General features: G+C 33.4%; 4 protein-coding genes across 4 annotated transcripts; 2 read left to right on the plus strand and 2 right to left on the minus strand.

Moving 5' to 3' along the window:
• The first annotated feature begins 2,461 nt into the window (after positions 1 to 2,461).
• Positions 2,462 to 4,014, plus strand: LOC127243656 (protein STAY-GREEN homolog, chloroplastic). The gene is made up of 4 exons (XM_051263780.1): positions 2,462 to 2,901; positions 2,983 to 3,159; positions 3,361 to 3,528; positions 3,616 to 4,014. Exons 1-4 carry the CDS (start codon positions 2,749 to 2,751, stop codon positions 3,919 to 3,921), a joined length of 804 nt encoding a protein of 267 aa, XP_051119737.1. The 5' UTR covers positions 2,462 to 2,748; the 3' UTR covers positions 3,922 to 4,014.
• Positions 4,015 to 7,126: 3,112 nt separating this feature from the next.
• Positions 7,127 to 10,928, minus strand: LOC127243619 (protein FIZZY-RELATED 2). Its single transcript, XM_051263723.1, has 10 exons — positions 10,303 to 10,928; positions 9,961 to 10,083; positions 9,770 to 9,874; positions 8,556 to 8,735; positions 8,407 to 8,469; positions 8,138 to 8,332; positions 7,938 to 8,039; positions 7,796 to 7,858; positions 7,646 to 7,714; positions 7,127 to 7,530 (listed from the first exon to the last, which is right to left on the minus strand). Exons 1-10 carry the CDS (start codon positions 10,792 to 10,794, stop codon positions 7,477 to 7,479), a joined length of 1,446 nt encoding a protein of 481 aa, XP_051119680.1. The 5' UTR covers positions 10,795 to 10,928; the 3' UTR covers positions 7,127 to 7,476.
• A 1,512-nt stretch (positions 10,929 to 12,440) lies between these two features.
• LOC127243607 (PGR5-like protein 1A, chloroplastic) lies at positions 12,441 to 16,136 on the minus strand. The gene is made up of 11 exons (XM_051263701.1): positions 15,839 to 16,136; positions 15,523 to 15,638; positions 15,026 to 15,122; positions 14,096 to 14,196; positions 13,832 to 13,888; positions 13,519 to 13,595; positions 13,374 to 13,425; positions 13,185 to 13,295; positions 13,011 to 13,108; positions 12,705 to 12,786; positions 12,441 to 12,618 (listed from the first exon to the last, which is right to left on the minus strand). Exons 1-10 carry the CDS (start codon positions 16,011 to 16,013, stop codon positions 12,723 to 12,725), a joined length of 948 nt encoding a protein of 315 aa, XP_051119658.1. The 5' UTR covers positions 16,014 to 16,136; the 3' UTR covers positions 12,441 to 12,618; positions 12,705 to 12,722.
• An 865-nt stretch (positions 16,137 to 17,001) lies between these two features.
• On the plus strand, positions 17,002 to 19,034 carry LOC127243450 (leucoanthocyanidin dioxygenase). Its single transcript, XM_051263469.1, has 3 exons — positions 17,002 to 17,260; positions 17,351 to 17,868; positions 18,409 to 19,034. Exons 1-3 carry the CDS (start codon positions 17,063 to 17,065, stop codon positions 18,962 to 18,964), a joined length of 1,272 nt encoding a protein of 423 aa, XP_051119426.1. The 5' UTR covers positions 17,002 to 17,062; the 3' UTR covers positions 18,965 to 19,034.
• The last annotated feature ends 597 nt before the right edge of the window (positions 19,035 to 19,631 follow it).

A 19,631-nucleotide genomic window follows, 5' to 3' on the forward strand; every position in this document is an offset into this window, starting at 1 on the left:
ATCTTTTATAAACTTTATGGTTTTTTTAAGCTAGATTTAAATTTGTATTTTTATTATAAATATTTTTTTTTGATTTGTGGGTCAGTTGTTTCAACTCCAATTTGAAATACTAATAGTGTGTTGGAAAAATAACATAGAATTTTTTTTTTGGCATATAATCAAATCTATAATTTGCTGTGACAGCAATTGATTTATACCATTTTGGGTAACCTGCAGACAAACAGAAAGTTGACCGAATTGATCACTTTAGATGTATTGGAACGTAGTTTACACACATTGGAATGAAACAAACAAACTTGCATCATGAAAGATATATGCAGAAGATGTCAGTGAAGCATCTCTTTTATCATGCCCGACATTAATTACCTTGAACATACTGTTTCAAAATTGTGCACAAACTAGCCCGGTCAAATATGTGCAGAGTTGGTGTGTTCGAATTTGAATATAGTGAGTGAAAACAAATTTGTTTTACACATTGCTTGAGCTTCTTTTTTTTTTTTTTTTTTTTTTTTTTCTCTCGCATATAAAACGCAAAGATGTTGAATATCTTTTGGAACCGATTGAATATCCAACATCGTGAAATAAGTCGGTTTAGATTAGGTCAAATATATTACTCCATAGAACTACATTTATTAAATTAAAAATTAAGCATACTTTTTATTTGTCCGAGAGCCAATTTGAGTTTTACACAATATTTAAATAACTAATAAAAATTAGTATGTATTTAAATGTAATTGTGCTGAATAAAAAAATAAGAAAATACTCTTATAATTTTCATTTATTTTAAAATTTTATTAAATAATATAATTATATATAATATTATTGAATTATAAGTGTATTATTTATGAAAGATGGCTCAAAAAGATAAATATATTTAGAAGGCATAACTAAATAAGACAAAACTTGAACAAATCCTTGGTACCATCTGAATGCATCATATACTACCACAATTTAATACTCCCTCCGTCCCAAATAAGGTGTAACATTTATTTTGGGCACGGATTTTTAGGTGAGTAGTATTAAATAGGATAATTTAGAAATTAGGTATGTGATGGAGATAGAAATATATACTTTATTTTTTTATTTGAGTGATGGAATAAAGTGTAGGGTATAAATTAAATATAATTAATTATTGTTGTAGAGTATTTGATACATACTTGTTTTACATATACATTATTTATTTATTTATTTTTTACTATTTACAAATCAATCTAATTTTCCAAAATATTTTAAAAACATATCTAATTCTAAGGAAAAGAAAAAGCCCACAAAAACAATAGTATAGTATTTATTACCTTTCTCCCTTCTATTGGATTTGGGCCTTTCTTTAAGAGCTAACATTCAATAAAATTGTTACACACTATCATAAAAAAAGAATTATATATACATAGAGAGAGAGAGAGAGAAATAGAAAGTGGAAAAAGATGCCACGTAAATTGATCATCGTGGTTATCTGATAACCATGCAGTTAGTATACAAATTTCAAACTTTTAATTAAATTGTTCTGTTATTTATTCTATTTTATTTTTTTTAAAAAAATGAAATTTTAGTGCTGTGCTGTGTTGTCTTCGCTAAGGGTGCGTATGTTTCGGGGTTTGAATTTTGAATTAAGATTTGAATAGTAAAAATTTTGAATTTGAATAGTTGGATGATGTGATATAAATAGGTGATGATGTAATGTTTTGAATGTAAAATTAATTTTTAATATAATATAAAAATAAATATTTAATTTAATATTTTTGTGGATAAAAAATTGGATAAATAGTGTAAATCCAATCCACTCTACGGAAAAACACAACCTAAGAATTCCGAGTCCTCAAGCAATCCCCACTTTACATGCACACGCAACCCAACCTACTCCTATTCTTGGAAGCTCCAGGACCCCAAATCCAGACGTATCAGATAATGAGATAAAAGACCACACCGCAAACACTTTCGTTAGGTGAGTAATACTAATCCGATGATCCCGGAGGCGCCGGAGTCCCGGGACGTCCCCCCAGAAAAGACGACCCAACTCTATCTTCTTCTACACCTTTCTTTATGGTCCAACAGTGAGTATGTCTTTCTTTTGAGAGCCGATTTTAATGTAAGTTGTACCCAAAACCAATTATATTAAACGACCACGATAATAATGAATGAATGATATTTATGCAAGATGTTGCTTTGTCCAAAGATCAATTAAATACTTCCTTAGTTATTCAAAAAATACTTTCACTTTTTTTAAATAAAAAATTATTATATTTTTATTTACTTTTTTATTATAATAAAATAAAATTATTATTATTATTATCTATTTTTATTAAAAGTTGTATTACCTGACATATAGTCGAAATTATTATTGAAAAAAATCCCAAATAAACGGGGCAGTGCACACGTATGAATTGAGCAAGAATTGATGGATGCCTTAATGGATGCGTTGCCTGTCTTCAAAGCTTCTCATTCTCCAAACCAAACAAAACCCATTTGGGCATCCAATTCAATAATTCCAAATAATAATAATAATAATAATAATAATAATAATACCTAATAAACCAAAACCAAAACCAAAACCAAATTCTACACACCACCACTGCCCTCCCTAACTATATTCATTAAGCCTTATTATTTTTAGGTTGTCCAAAATCAGCAGAAGCAGCGGCAGAAGAAGAAGAAGAAGAAGAAGAAGCTCTCTCCCTCTTAAATACAGAGGACGGACAGACAGACAGAGATAAAACAGAGATCGTCGACAGTCCTTAATAAAATTAATTAATGGGGACGATCGGTGCTGCTTTGTTGCTCCCGACGAAGCTGAAGCCAGAAAGGGATAGGGAGAAAGATCCGTACTTGAGGAGGACGCGAAGAAGGAGATGTAATAGTAATAATTATATCATCAGAACTAGGAATCAACCACAAACCCTAACTGTAAGTACATATGCATATATATGTATATTGATTTGGATGAATAATTGATTTGATTTTGTGGATGGACGAGTTTAAAATTAGGTTGCAGCTCGTCTGTTTGGTCCCGCCATATTTGAGGCTTCGAAGCTTAAGGTTCTGTTTCTGGGAGTCGACGAAAAAAAACATCCCGGAAAACTCCCCAGAACTTACACTCTTACCCATAGCGATATTACATCAAAGCTTACCCTAGCAATTTCTCAGACAATCAATAATTCCCAGGTAATTTTAAATTTAGTTATTTAGATTTGATTTTATCAATATATTTTAAATATATATATATATATATTTAAAGATATACATACTGGATTATGTGATAGATTTGGGAGATTTCACTTTACCCTTTTTCTTCTTTGCCGACTTTTTTTTAAAAATTTAAACGACTCTTCGCTTTAATTAATTAATTAATTATATAAAATATAGCTGCAAGGATGGTACAACAGATTGCAGAGAGACGAAGTGGTGGCGGAATGGAAGAAAATAAAAGGCATGATGTCACTCCACGTCCACTGCCACATCAGCGGCGGCCACCCCCTCCTCGACTTCTTCGCAAATCTCCGTTACTTCATTTTCTGCAAGGAACTCCCCGTGGTAATTATTACTCACTCCACTTCATTACTTCATTAATTATGACTACTACAGTAAATATATATATATATTAATGCTTGCGAGGTCCAGGTGCTGAAGGCCTTCGTCCACGGCGACGGCAACCTGCTGAGCAACTACCCGGAGCTCCAGGACGCCCTTGTCTGGGTCTATTTTCACTCCAGCATCCCGCACTTTAATAAGGTCCAGTGCTGGGGCCCCCTCCGCGCCCCCTCCGCCGCCGCCGTGGATGTCGCCGGCGACACCCCTCAGCCGTGCGCCGAGGACTGTAATTGCTGCTTTCCGCCGATGAGCTCCGTCCCTGATTGGCCGCAGTTTGGCTCTCCGGCGCCGCCGCAGGAAAACGAAGGGCTGGACCTCCGGCGCCAGAGTACGTAATTAATTAATTGATTTGTAGGCGGTTGAGTCGGTCGGGTGGCTCGATATTAATTAGTATCATTATTATAATATAGATTATTATTATTATTATTACTATTATTAAATTGGTTGTCTTGTAGCGAAATGTGTATATTAATTATTGATTTATTTAATTAATACGGGTGTATAATTAAAACAATCATAGTTATTTGTGTGTGCCCGAAATGCTAATTATTTTGGGAATTTGTTATTTTGGCCTTGTTGGTTTTCAATCTTAAAATAATTGTTGCACCCCACCCCCCACCTCGTGTCGTGTTGTTATTATTATTATTATACTTTAAAATTATCATGTTATGTTTATATATATATATATATATTCTTATACTTTTTTTCAAAAAAATAAATAAAGAAAACATAACACTTTTTTTTTTTACTTCAATATATTAATTAATTAAATAAATAAAAATAAATAAATAAACTCATTCAAACACATTTTTATAAGTCAATTCAAGTTTAACCAAAAAAAGAAAACATTCCAAAGACATTGGAATTTATAGCTTTATTTAAAATATTGGATTGGATTTATTATTTTTAAAATATAAAATTATTATTATTATTATTATTATTTTTATAAATAAATAAACCCACGTGTAAGTAACAATATGGAATTTAGGGATGGTGTATTTGAATACGTTACGTTTATTGATGTAAAAATAAATAATTAAATAAATAAAATTGTCTGTTTATGGCATGACTTACGGTTACATTCATATGTGGGTTGATCTTATCATCTCTTATTTCATCAAAACGTGGGGACGTATATTCAATAAATGTTTGCTTCGGTTCCTATGTCATTAAAAAAAAAAATAATAAATAAATAAATTTTTATTTTTTACTTATGTTAAAGTTTAATTTTAGTTATTTTATTGATTGAGAACTATGTTTTATTGAAAAAACATTTGGAACTCTTGGAATATATGAAAATATATTTTTTTAAAAAAATGCATCCTATGTTTACTATATTTAAATGCTACTTTTTAAAAAAATAAATTGAAATATTAAATAATAGATAAACACACACAAGTTAACAAACTTATGATACTTGTTTACTATTGGATATACTCCTATTATTTTACACTTATTTTTTTTATACAAAATAAATAAGATAACTATTTTGCATTAAAAAAACTTAAAAAAAAAAACAAAAAAAAAAACAAAAACAAAAACAAAACAAAACAAAACAAAAAATGAATAATATTATTTTACAACATTAATTCATTATTATACAACTCAAACCATTATTATTGGTAAATATAATGTTGGCTTCTATATGCACTAAAAATACATCTTTTATTGATGTTGAATCTTAATCATGTAAAAAATTTATACTACTCCCCCTGTCTCATAACAAAGTATCTATTTTTTCATTTTAGTCCGTCCCATAACAAAGTATCTATTTTTCTATTTTAGTCCGTCCTATTACAAAATATCTATTTTTTCATTTTAGTCCGTCCCATAACAAAGTATCTATTTTTCTATTTTAGTCCGTCCTATTACAAAATATCTATTTTTCCATTTTAGTCCGTCCCATAACAAAGTATCTATTTTTCTATTTTAGTCTGTCCCATAACAAAGTATCTATTTTTCTATTTTAGTCCGTCCCATAACAAAATATCTATTTTTCCATTTTAGTCCGTCCCATAACAAAGTATTCATTTCCTTTTTTTTAGTAACTGTAATATCTACTTAACATTAAAAATACCCTTACAACTTACAATATATAACACAAATGTCATTACATTTATATCACACGTACTAATAAAGTTATTTTAGTCATTTCTATTTTATTCCTACTATATCTCAATATAATATTAATATTTTTAAAATTACGTAAAAAAGCAAATGGATATTTACTTATGAGACGGGGGGAGTATAATTTTTACCACTATAATATGTTCTTAAGATATATTAATTTAATAATATACATTAAATGTGAATGTTATCTTTTAAAAAAAAATAAATTTTTTATACAATATAAATAAATAAAATTTTTAAATGTATACAAATATATCTATTTATTTAAGAATAAAAATATGATAGTTTCAATTTTACAAGTTAGTCCCGTTTAAAAAGGTTGGGTGAAATAGTTTAGAAACTACAATAAATTAACTTACAATAAAAAACACAAACATACTCTCAAGTTAATATATCTTGATGTAAATTAATTTAATAAGTTAAGTAACACCAATTTAAACACGAAACTTTATTTTTGTAATATTCATAAATAAATGTGAACGTTTTCACCTCCACCTAATTTTATAATTTTAGTCCATAATAATAATAATATTTAAAAAATAGTGCAAGCAAGCATTGTCAAGAACAGACAACATGTTTTGCATGTGCAAGCAAAGCAACAGAAATAATTGTAAAAAAAAAAAAAAAAAAAAAAAAAAAAAAAAAAAAAGAAGCCTAATTAATGGAAATTAAGACGACATACAAGAAAATAGAAATATAACTGATTGTCTGTTTCAGAAATATTCAGAGACCACAAAAACTGTACACACCACAAATAAGACAAAATATATGTGAGAAACGTGAGAAGAGAAATGAATCTATATATACACACAATGATAACTAATTGATTAATTAATAATAATACAAGATATATGTTAATATTCTTCCATCTCACTTTTCACTAGTGTCTTATAATAATACAAAGACATTTATATAAATAATTATACAAATATAAATATATTTTTAATATTAAGTAACAAAAATAAATGCGAGCTTTAGAGGCCGACGGAAAAAGTATTATTTATGTTCTATAATCTATTTATTGTACCAAAATTTAAATACATTGTGTTATATATAATTATATAAAATATTGAAATAAAAATATATTATACTAGGTATAATTATATAATATGCTATTAAAATATCTATTTACATACACTTCTAACCATTGGACCCAAATTTTCAAAACACACACCCACACTTGTCACACATACTTAACTTGCCTTGTGCTTAGTTTGCAAGGTATTAAGTTCGACCGAGAGTTTACTCAATGCACACTTTTCGGTAGCGACATCGGATTCCCATATCATACCAACAAAAAATATATATATATATATATTCTTTCCTCATATCAAATATCCATGTTTTTTTTAACAACAATATAAAGCCCGTATATTTACACAGCAGCAATAAGTAGCCGAGGAGCGTCGGATACCAACAAACATAGCATTTCTCACTATCTACATCGAAATCGAACAAGAAGTTCCTCAACAACACAAGACTTCTCTCTCTCACTCTAAACTAACAAATCAAGAACAAGGAGAAGGAGGGAGATATATACATTCACAAAAGTCGTTATCTAATTGTGTGATCAATCAACCAATTATGTTGACTTCTCAAAGATAGATATATATTAACTACCCATTCGTCGTGTTTCCTGTTCTTGGACCACCTCAACCTCATCTCCTCTTTCTCCACCAGAGATTGAAAATCAATAAATAATGCTATTACATACCATACCGTAGAAGTGATGTCTTGTGATGCGATGCCTCATGGATGGAATCATCGAATTTGACTTCTTCCAAGTGATGAGGCTCCAATTTCACTCTGTGTGTTCTGCAAACAAACAAGTAACCATAGTTCATGTTCACAATAAGCACAGGCCAAGTCTTGAGCTGGAAATTTCGATAAACAAGTGAATTTGATTCTAACTTCGTATGATAACACTAACCTGAGATTTGGGTGAAGGGAAAACGTTCCAGAACCTCAGTGTTTCGTCCCCAGCCCCGGTGACAATTGTCTACAAAAACAATCTCACTGCTCATCAGAACATCAATGGGGCAGATATAGAGAGAGAGGAAACAAGTTCCTATCTTCATACCTGTCCATCTGGTGAAATGGCAAGGTACAAGACCCTGTACGTATGGCCCGTTAAGGTCGCCAGCTGCAATAACGGCACAAGAAAAGTTCAAATTATTATAGTGGCACGACAAAAGGGCGAAAATTAATCTAGTCTGTGATACCTTTGACATTGTAGGATATCTCCACACTATAATTTGGTTTTGAGAGTATCCATGGGTGCTCACAAGCTCGTTGACGTTCTTAGACCACACAAGATTGCATACCTGCAACAGTCGTAGCATTTCAAAGGAATTATAGAACACCAAGCGAGCGTATTCTTTAGAACTCTACAAGAAACGACAAACAGAGACAAGCAGGTTACTTGGCTTCCAGTATCCACACAGTTGAGGTGTGAATTGGTGGTGGTGTTCCAAAAACGAATGCATCGGTCAGCAGTGCCGCCTCCGGAGGCAAGGAGCCCGTGAAGATGCGGCGACCACGCAATAGCTTTTACGGCAGCAGTATGTTCACAATATTTCAGAAGAGGTTGGGTCGAATGTTGGTTCCACACGAAAAGCTGCATCAAAATGGTGTTAAACCTCAATGGAAGAAATGATTTGATTTGAATTCGGGAAGAGGGAAACTGCATACTCGATTGTCATTTCCACCAGATGCTAATTCTCGGTTGTCGTAAGACCACTTCAATCCACAAACCTAATCCAAAAGGGTGCAATAATTAGACTACACAAAACTGTAATACATCTACTATGAAATGAAAATTCGAAAACAGTGAGGTGTACCTCTGATTTATGTCCATTTAACTTGCTAACATAGTCTCCCTGTGCTCGGATATCGCGCTGTAGGATGCTCTTGTCCCTGCTTCCGGAAGATAACATAGATGAGCTCCAGGCAATGGCTCCAACTCGGAGCCGATGTCCCTCCATAGTTCTAATCCTTTTGCACTGAGAGGCATCCCATAACTGGGTGACAAAGCAGAAGACAAATATTGAGATGCAGATTCAACCTAGAAATTATTTCAGATCATATCGACTTAATTTGGAGAAATAATTATGATTCAGTATGTTGTCGAGGAAGAAAACCAGAGGTTCTAAAAGCAAAGTAAATTTAACAACATACAAGATGTTATGATATTGAGATACAGAATCAGTGAAACTTATTCGAAAGCACTGTCACTGTCACACCTACAACACTATCCTCAGCTGACCAGATGCAAAATACTATTTCTTGTTTGAATATGCAATCAAACCTAAAATGGTTACAAACTTTGACGTTGTAATATCATCCTAGTCGGTTTGTTCCTTTCTAGTTTCTACATTGGTTTTTACTATTCGGACTCTGTGTCCTCCGAAGAATACCTTTTTTTCCTCTCACGAAAGATCTAATCCAATTTTAATTCTAATAAAAAAACCCATACCTCCAAACTCAATCGAGACTGAAAAGTAACATACCAGTTACAGTCTCAATCAACCAATTAACTGGAACCTACTTGGGTAAATTTGATCTAGACCAAACTTAGGACCCATATATTCCACCGGGACGATATAACATTAGACTTATAGGACTGCAAGAAGATCATCAAACAAACTGAAATGTGAACCATGAAAATGGTGTAATTGTGAGAAATATCCACAAAACATAAAAAGGTGGAAGAATAACGACCCATTGCCTCTACAACTTGGAGCATCAAGTGCCACTTGAACAAAGTCTAAGTATTTTTAAGCCAAGTTTACAAAGACAAAAGTTCCACATAGTTCAGCATCATTTGCTTAAAAAATGTAAGAAATAAAATCCCGAAGCTAAAGCGTACGAATGACCAATACCCAGATAGATGTAACATAAAAACAGTTCCAAATGAAATAGGTCATTCATTAGACAGCTCTGAAAGTAAAGCTTAACCATCGTTAGTCAATGCAAAAGCTTAAGTCCCTCCCTTCACACATAATAATCATAGCAAAGCATCAGTTTTGAATAACAAGAGATCATCAAACCATACTTGGAGCTTTCCATTGCTAGTTCCAACAGCAAGCTGCGTGCCACGCTGCGCCCACCCAACCGAGCAAACACTGTCATCTATCCCCAAATCGCACAACTTAACCACCTGCTTAAACATGAAAAACATCAATTTTATCATCCCAATCAGGTAATTGAAAGAACAGAAATACACTGAACCAACAAAATTAGTACCTTGCTGCTAGATGCGTGCCACAAATAGACACAATTTCCCAACCCCACAGCCAGCACATTAGGTGAAGACCAATCCACAAGGTTAAGGTAAAAATCATCTTGCAAAGCAGGAGCATCCAGAACCTATGGCAGAATGCCGATTTCAAATTAGTACTAAAAATCCACAAGTAATTGGCACATAATTCAGCATCAGAGACGTTACTGAAAAATCATTTCCAGAAATCCCCCAATTCGTATATAAGAAACTAACTCAAAATCCTCAAAACCATGGCGAAAATTACCAAGCAAGAAAACCCAAAAAGTAAATCTGAAACATTCCCACAGGAACTAAACGAGGTTTACCTTGTATGGTGACCTAGGCACTTTTCTAGGAGCCTTGACAGGACTATGAGACACCCCCCCAGGAAGCTGATCATCGAACTCAAAGGGCAACAGAGAATGCAAGGACTTTCGAGTTTCCGTCTTGTACTTGAAAATGTTGCAATTAGGAGGACTAATCTGCAAAAAATTACCATCGCTGCTTCTGCTCCCAAATCGCCCACCGTAAGCAGATTTCTCCGGCGTCGACGGCTGAAATCCGTTGATGCCGCCGACGCATTCCGGTCCGAAAAGAGCGGACTTCAACAGATAAGTGTAGGCGGAATGCGACTCGTCGGGGGACGCATTAGCATTAGAGCTAGGGAGATTGAACAGATCAAAATTAGACGAAGACCGGCTGGGGATGAAGCGGTCGCCGTAGATTGTGCGCGACGACGACGGCCGGCGGTAGGTAGAGCTGATAAGCTTCGGCGCCGGAGTTTTGGGGTCCGCGTCGGATGTGCTGGAGGTTTCCATATATTCCTCGAATTTCTGGATTCCCCTCTTGGAAGAGTTCTGGAGAGCAGCGATTCAGGCGACGGAGGCGGCGATCGGAGGATGAGATTTGGCGGTGGATCGAGGGATTGTGGAGGGGATTTACGTTATTTCCCGGGAAATTTATATTAGGAAGATAAAGATAATAATATTATATTAATAATAATGGACTCTTTTATTTTATTAGGAAAAATTATATAATACTATTAAATAAATAAACAAATAAAATAAAATAAAAGATACTCTGTCAAATAACGAAGAAATAAATTAAGCTCCAATTATACCAATTAGATCACACTTTTGTGTATGGTAATATATCAACACTAATTATGGAAACAAAATATACTCCCGTGCTCAATCAAAGTATTTATTCATTTTATTTTTTTAAAAGTAAATTAAATAATAATAATAAAATAAATTGTGTAAAATAATTTTATTTTTGGTATTTTTTCTTTGAAAATGCAAAAGAAACATTTATTTTTTCTTTTTGTAAAAGTTAGCAATTTTTAATATTAGATATGATTATTTAATGAATATTTTTAAGAGATGCGGAAGAAAATGAAAAAAAAAACTATATATTAAATTGAGACGGAAAAAATATATATTATGGTTGTATATATATTATGGTTTGTTCACCTTATTATACTTTAATATTTGAATGAAAAAATAATAATAGTATTATTGAAACGATTTCCTACTTATTTGGGGTATTGAAATTTTTTTATCATGCACAATTAATGGACACAATGTGTTATAATTATTTTTAGAGAAAAAAAAAATATTTTTAGTCTTATTATAAACTATAATAATTAAATTTAGCATCTTTGAAAAATTTTGATTAATTTTAATTTTATTTAAATATAAATTAATTTATTTTAGTTTCATGGTACATAGCTAACTGGAATTAACAATTAATAAGGTTGGGCTTATTGCCTTATTCAAATCACCGTTATTGATTTAATATTTTGTAAAAAGATAAAATATATTTGATATAATATTTTAAAAAATAAATAATATTTTAAAGATAAATAATGTGTTATAAATAATATTTTAAAATTGGTTGTGTACTTCAAATATTTTCCTGATCAAATTCCTTTTCAAAAAACAATATCAATAAAACCAATCAATTCGGTTCTTGAAGAATTAATAGGTTCTCTAGAACTATAACTTGATAGAATGATTGATATCATCTCAAATCTTGATTGCAACTAATAATTTCTCTATAACTAAGAATTTTATCTCAAATCTTGATAATTTCTCTATAACTAAGAATTTTATCTCAAATCTTGATAATTTCTCTATAACTAAGAATTTTATCTCAAATCTTGATTGCTCGTTAATCCAAGATCTAGAAAAGACATCTATCTATATATATATATATATATATACTCAAAAAAGAACATATGTTTATAAAATAAAAAATAAAATAAAAAGTTTGTAATTATTATTTAATCATGTCCATATTACAATTAAGTGTTAGGAAGAGGATATCTTGCTAGCCCTGGCCCTACTTTTCCATTGATTTTGGGGTTCCAATTTGTGTATTTTGCATCTAAAAATGTAATGAAACTTTGAAACATAATCATCCCTCTGGTAAGCATATACATACATATATATATATAGAGAGAGAGCGAAAGAGAGAGAAGCACTTGAATGGGCAGTAATTCATACTGTTTCTGCAGTGAATAGCCTTTTTTACAATCCTTAAATTTACAGTAGCTATGGCTTCATCCTTCTTCTTTTTTCTACTTCAGACAAACAAACAAACCAACAGCAGATGGATGTCTGAAATTCTTTAAACCTGGCCTGAAAATGCGAATCGAGTTTTAAGTGTTTCGATTCGATATAATGAAACAGAATACAAGTCATTCAAATTAGTCGAGCCCGGTTACCTGAAATCGTGCCTTGCTTCAATCCGGCAATGTAATCAGTCGGGTTTTGGAATCATATATCATATCGGTGGCGCAATCCGGGCTAGAGTTTGCCATTGAAGAAAAAAAAAATAAAAATACATTGGTTAAGAGCAAACAAAAAATAACTCAATGCACTATTTATTATCAGTAACTTTTTCAAAAAAATATCATATCAAATACCTAATATTTTATTATTTTAAAATTTTTCCAAAACTACAAACTTCCGAAAATTCTATCAAAACATAGCTATATGAGAATGTAGTATAGTTTACTAAAAAAACTTACTTGGAACACTTAACCTTGTTGGCGGCGCCACCGCTCGACACGGATAATATTGTGCCGAAGAAAGAAGTGTTTTCAGTGCCACAGTTCGGACAGGGGCCCTGAGAAATAAAAGAGATCGGTATCATTTTCAAGTTTAGGCAAAATCCCGATTGGATGTGGTGGAGAAATTCTTACCACTAAGATCAAAAAGTCTTTCAAGATAACACCGGTAAGATTGAAAGATAACCACACTATTACAGGCACAGCTGCGAACCATGTGAAGAGGAAACTGAACGGCTCCGGGAGCTGAAATGAGGATTCTTTTGTAAGTTAGGACAAGAAAATCATCAAGAAATGTAACAATCAAATCCTGGCTTCTGTTACCTCCAAAAGATAGGTGATTTCGAATCCAGTCAAATCATCAAGAAAGAAAAACCTGAAAGAAATGGGAATGCGAAAAAATCATCGACTCCAACAACTCATTTTCTCGTCAGATTGAAACCAAGAGATTTTGCTGTTGATTACTTACAATCCTAAAGCAACGACTGTAGCTGGAACATTCAGAAGAAACATCTTGAGATAGTCGACAGAAAGGTCACTATAGACCTGCAAATTTAAAGCAAAATTGGATTCCACTTAAAAATCGATGATCAATTATTTCATGACCCCAAATTTCCCCAACACTATTTCTGTCCAACGTAGGAAGTACAAAGATAGCCAATATGATAAATCCATTACAAGAATCTTCATTATGTATCGGATTAGTCTGGATAAACTTATAGTAAAGCAGAAAATTACTACACCTATTAACGGTCAAGAATAGTAAGGAAAAAGGACCTAACCTTTCGGCTACGTAGACTGCATCGAGGACCCTCAACCACAATTTCACTGCCATCAGCCTGTATAACATTGAAAATAAGCAAATGGGAACTGAATAGGAAGATGGTCGATAATGTGGCTGAACTGAATAGGAAGTTGTTTCGAATAAATTGAGAGGACGATTTGAGGAACTATGACATAACTACGAGAGACACTGACCTAACAATTTTAACACTATTGAGTAGTGCCATTCTCCAACATCAAGATTACATTCATGAGTCAAGTACCTTAAGTTTCTGCTTCAGTTTATCGAACTCTTCATCAGAAACAATCGGATTCCCAGACGCATAAGCCATAGAAGCTTCCAAAAACCTCTGTTCATCAGCACCTGAATCACAAAAAAGCAAGTGATGACAAAGTCATGTATCTTTGAAAACACAAGCCTGCCAAGACCATGGATGCATCTTTGAGTGTTTTCTGCGAAACTATGTTCTTACTTCTTAATACTTGTTTGTTTCATTTCTCTCTTTTCTTTTAGGAAGATTTCTTATGTTTTCTTCTATGTTACTATATCCAAGGAATGGTACTTTTTTTGGAACGAAGTTTTAAAAACAAATGTTATATTGTTACTTACATAAATCTTACACTACAAATATATTTTTAAATTTAAAATGTAGTGTTGCCTCAAGATTCAACATGGCATGCTCAGTGGCATTGGAAGAAAAAAAAAGATCAATTCTATAAAACAAGAAGACACTTGATAAGACTGAATGCTGAATGTTGCTGAATCATTATTAAGTAGTTGGATTGATAAACTCTGCATTCGATAGACTTCCTTCTAGAATTTTTTAGTATTCTTGCATAGTTGCATATACATATACGTATACTGGTATAAATTTTTCATGCAGCAAGGTTAAGTGACTTTATTTGATCAAACCCAAAACTACATATTTGACATGTTTTTTGTAATCAATGCTCAAAATTACGGAAAATATTAAGTTCTAAGTAGTATTACCAACAGGTCCTAAGATGCGAGAAGATCTTATTGCAAAGACAGAATAAAACGTAAATCAGACAGTGAACCACCTAATTGCAATCCTACATCACCACAAACCACAATTTCTAAAACTCCAAAAATCTCTAAGTAAATGGAGCCTAGAACTAAGGCAGGAACAAATCATAAAGAAACATGTACGAAGATATGAAATTTCACTTACTAAGCATTACAACACTGCTTCCTTCCCACATAAGTTCTTCCTTAAGATTATCAAACTCCTCATTTGACATTATCGCCTTCCCTTCATAGTAGAATGCCTACAACAGAGTAGCACGTAAAACTCGGATAATACCAAAAAACCACCCTTCATGATCGTCTACCGTGATATAATGTACCCCAATGTATATGAACATATGTGCAACTATAAACCAAGATCAAGAAAAAGTCCAAGATCGGCATAACTTGCATCCGAAACAACACATCCTCTCATTTATTCAATAATCACATTTAAATTCAAATTCAAATTTACTAATACACCAGAAATGATATCAGTCTACACCATCAGATTAACATCACTGCAATAGTCTCCATCACAAAGTACAATTATTCTTAAAATAGATACGCAAATTTCAGTGGTCAATCATAATCACTCAAATCAACAACAGAAACACACTTTTGCAAATTTAGATTCCAAATACAACCCATACTACTAACTACCTGAAGAGCTTGAAGAAACTCTTGTTCCATCTCCCCCAGAGACTTCTTTTGCTTTTTGTCCAGGCTGCAATAGGGCAACACATTGCTGTCGACAACATCGTCTTCCTGGACTGAACCTGGACCAAACAAGTGATTAAAAGAAGCAACGTATTAATAACTCCTATTGTCAATCCGTGTTCCAAGAATAACTCAAATAATCTCGTACACAATCAGCATCCACGCAGAGTGATCAATTTTATTTCCTTCCAAGAACCCTAAACCAGATAGGGCATTACCAATTTCCCCAACTAACTACCAAAAAAAAGGAAAGAATTACCTGGCTGCTCGGTGCTGGCCTTGGGAGAAATCACGACCAAGCGGCGGTGAATCGACAACTTGCCGGCGGCAAATCGGAGCCCCGGAGCGGAAGACGGCAGAGAGGAGGCAGAAATGAAGGGATTTCTGCAGTGCGGCGTCAAGAATCCGGGCGCGAACCAGAGCTTGGTGGCCATTTGCGGCGGAGAAATTGGAGCATTTGAGAGAGAGTCCGGGGGAGCACGTTGGAATGGAAGGTTTATGGTGGAAGGGAAGGTCGAAGATGATAAGGCAGTGGAAATATGTGGAGGGAAATTTGAGAGGGGACTTCTGTTGAAATCTTGTTTGGCATCAGTACAGTACAGTGTGTCGTTTTTATTTTTTTTAATTATATATTATTTATTTATTATTTTTTTAAGGTTTTGTAATTCACTTGTTTTTATGCGGATGTGGCGATATTGCCGTGCCTCCACGGCACGTGCGAATCACGTGAAGTTTGTTGCTCCCCGCGTGTTGAAAGAGTGCTGTGTTTTGTCTACTTGCCACAACCATCATATTTTATCCTTGTTCTTTTTTATACATTAAAGTTTTATATATAAAAAAAAGAAAAAAATGTAATCAAAATATATCATGTTCCTATTTATTTTAAATTTTTCTTTCTAAATGCAGTATTATCAAAACTTCTTATAAAAATATTATTGAGTTTGTTCATCTAAAGATGTCAAGATTCTTTAACTTTTATAATTTTATTGTCACAAATTTTATAAAAATAAATACTCTTGTCATTAAAATATTGTCATTTTTTATTTTTGTCCAGGTTACTATTTTCTAATTTAGTAATTATAATACCTACCTAATATAGTAAATATTCTTTCTAATTTACACTCTATTACATAAATATCATTATATTTATATTATACAGTATTAATAGAGTTTTTTATTTTTTTATCTTTTTTATTATAATTCATTATAATATTAATATTAAAAAATATACATGCAAAAATAAATAATAATCTTGTACGGAGACGTTGGGAGTATTATTTATTTATTTTTATACATAGGAATATAGTATTATTATTGGAGGTGGTTAAAAGGATGAGAAATGAATGTTGGTTGCATCTAAATGTCAAAGCACACGGATTGACATCTTTCAAATTCAACCCCCATTCAACTATCTCTTTCTATATATACATACATACAAACAAACACATCCTTAGCACTTTCTTCTTCTTCATCAGAACTACCAATGGTCTCTGCAACTGCCATGGCGCCACCCCCAACTCTGCCCCAATCCGAAAACTCTCCAATCAAAGACACGCCTCCACGACCGCAACAAGAAGAGAAACCCAAAACCCCACCTCACGACGACGTCGTTCCGCCCAATTCCGCCACCGACAACGCAGCTGAAAAGATTCCGGCCGACGACAATGGAGATCTCCGGCAGGTTCGCCGATGACACTATCATAATTTAATTACTACACTTCTGAACATTATTAATTACAAGATTATTGATTACAATTGAATAAAAAATTAGAATGAATTGATCAATCCCCAAAAGGATCGAATCCCTCGCGTGGAGATTCTGGCGAGCAGCGGAATCGAAACAATCCCGAAAGAATACGTCAGGCCGGAGGAAGAGCGGGAGAGCATCGGCGACGTATTCGCCGCCGAGAAGAGCGGCGAGGGGCCGCACGTGCCGGTCATCGACCTGGCGGATCTAAACTCCGGCGACGGAGAGCGGCGGAGCAAGTGCCGCAGCGAGCTGATCAAGGCGGCGACTGAGTGGGGCGTGATGCACTTGATCGGGCACGGAATTGAGGAGGAGATGACGGCGCGTGTACGCGCCGCCGGCGAAGAATTCTTCTGGCTGCCGGCGGCGGAGAAGGAGAAGTACGCCAACGATCAGGCCGCCGGAAACGTCCAGGGCTACGGCAGCAAGCTCGCGAACAATGCCAGCGGACAGCTCGAATGGGAAGACTATTTCTTCCATTGCGTTTTCCCCCCGCACAAAACCGATATTTCAATTTGGCCCCAAAATCCACCGGATTACGTGTAAGTTTTCTAGTTAAATTTATTTTAATCAAATATAATATTCTTTTCCTTTCACTTATTTGTCTATTATTTATATTTTTATATATTCTATATAATTTGTCATTTTTAAAAAAAAAATATATAATTATACATTTTAATGATATTTTTAAATTTATAGTCTATACTCTTTTTTTTTTAAAATAATAAAGACATTTGAGATGGACAATAATAATATTATATTAATAGTGAGGTAAAAATGTTTTTAAAAAATTAAAATATTTTTAATTTATGTAATTATTATAAAAATGTAAAATATTTTTATAAAAAATTTGAAAGTTAAACTACTATTTTGAGACTAATAAAATAAATTTTAAAATTTTAATTAAATTATTAAATTATTTTAATATTAATTTATAATTATTTTTATTAATGACAATTCTTAATTATTTATTAATAATATAATACCTGAGATTCATTGCAATTTAATTGGGGAAGAAGTACTATGTTTTTATAAATTTTTTATTTAAATTGCATGACTGGCGGCTGACGTGGCATTTTCAGTCCGTCGACGGAAGAGTACGCGCGGCGGCTGCGGGGCCTGGCGGCGAAGATACTGGCGGTGCTGTCGGCTGGGCTGGGGCTGGAGGAGGGGCGGCTGGAGGAAGAGGCGGGCGGCGCCGACGAGCTCCTCCTGCAAATGAAGATCAACTACTACCCGAAGTGCCCGCAGCCGGAGCTGGCCCTGGGGGTGGAGGCCCACACTGACGTCAGCGCGCTGACGTTTATCCTCCACAACATGGTGCCGGGGCTGCAGGTATTCTACGGCGGCCGGTGGGTGACGGCGAAGTGCGTGCCGGAGTCGATCATCATGCACGTCGGCGACACCGTGGAGATCCTCAGCAACGGGCGGTACCGGAGCATTCTGCACCGGGGGTTGGTGAACAAGGAGAAGGTTCGGATCTCCTGGGCGGTGTTCTGCGAGCCGCCAAAGGAGAAGATCCTGCTCCGGCCGCTGCCGGAGACGGTGTCGGAGGAGGCGCCGCCGCGGTTCCCGCCACGGACGTTCGCTCAGCATGTGGATTATAAGCTGTTCAAGAAGAGTGGTTCTGTTGATTAGTATAAGGAAGAGTTTAATTTGGTTTTATTTATATTTAATTAATTATGCAGTACTTCTTTGGTTATGTTGTTTCTGTAATTTTGTTTTTAATATTATGTATTTTTAATAAAATATATATTTTTTTATTAAATTCTTGTATTTTATTATTGTTTCATTTAGAAATAATAAATAGTAGTACATGGTAAAAGGATAAATAGTATACGAAGTTTGTTAACATAATTAGTCTATGATCGTTTTTAAATGAATTGATTTTTTTTTTTTTTAATATGACATGAAAAACTGCTATATTAATATAAAAATTACTAATAAATTTTTGCTGAATAATTGAATTTTTACTAGTGAATTATATATATTAATATGAATATATTTATATTTTTTAATAATATTTATAAAAAATTGTTTCATCTATGGACATCCTAGATAAAATATAATACTGTACATAATATTGAGATAAATAATACGTGATGTATATAGACGGACACATAATTATGTTAATATAATATAAATAAATGCAAAAATAACAATATATAAGATAAATATATACTCTCTCCCTCTCATAACTATAGTTTGGGTTGTGTTTGATACGAAATTTAAGAAATATTAATATTATATTGGTAATGGATAAAATGTACTGGTAAAAAACTTTTTTGCCCTTGTGAGTATATTA

The sequence above is a fragment of the Andrographis paniculata genome, unplaced genomic scaffold (genome assembly GCF_009805555.1).
Source record: "Andrographis paniculata isolate CXL003 unplaced genomic scaffold, ASM980555v1 Contig95END, whole genome shotgun sequence".
In the NCBI taxonomy this organism is placed as follows: Eukaryota; Viridiplantae; Streptophyta; class Magnoliopsida; order Lamiales; family Acanthaceae; genus Andrographis; species Andrographis paniculata.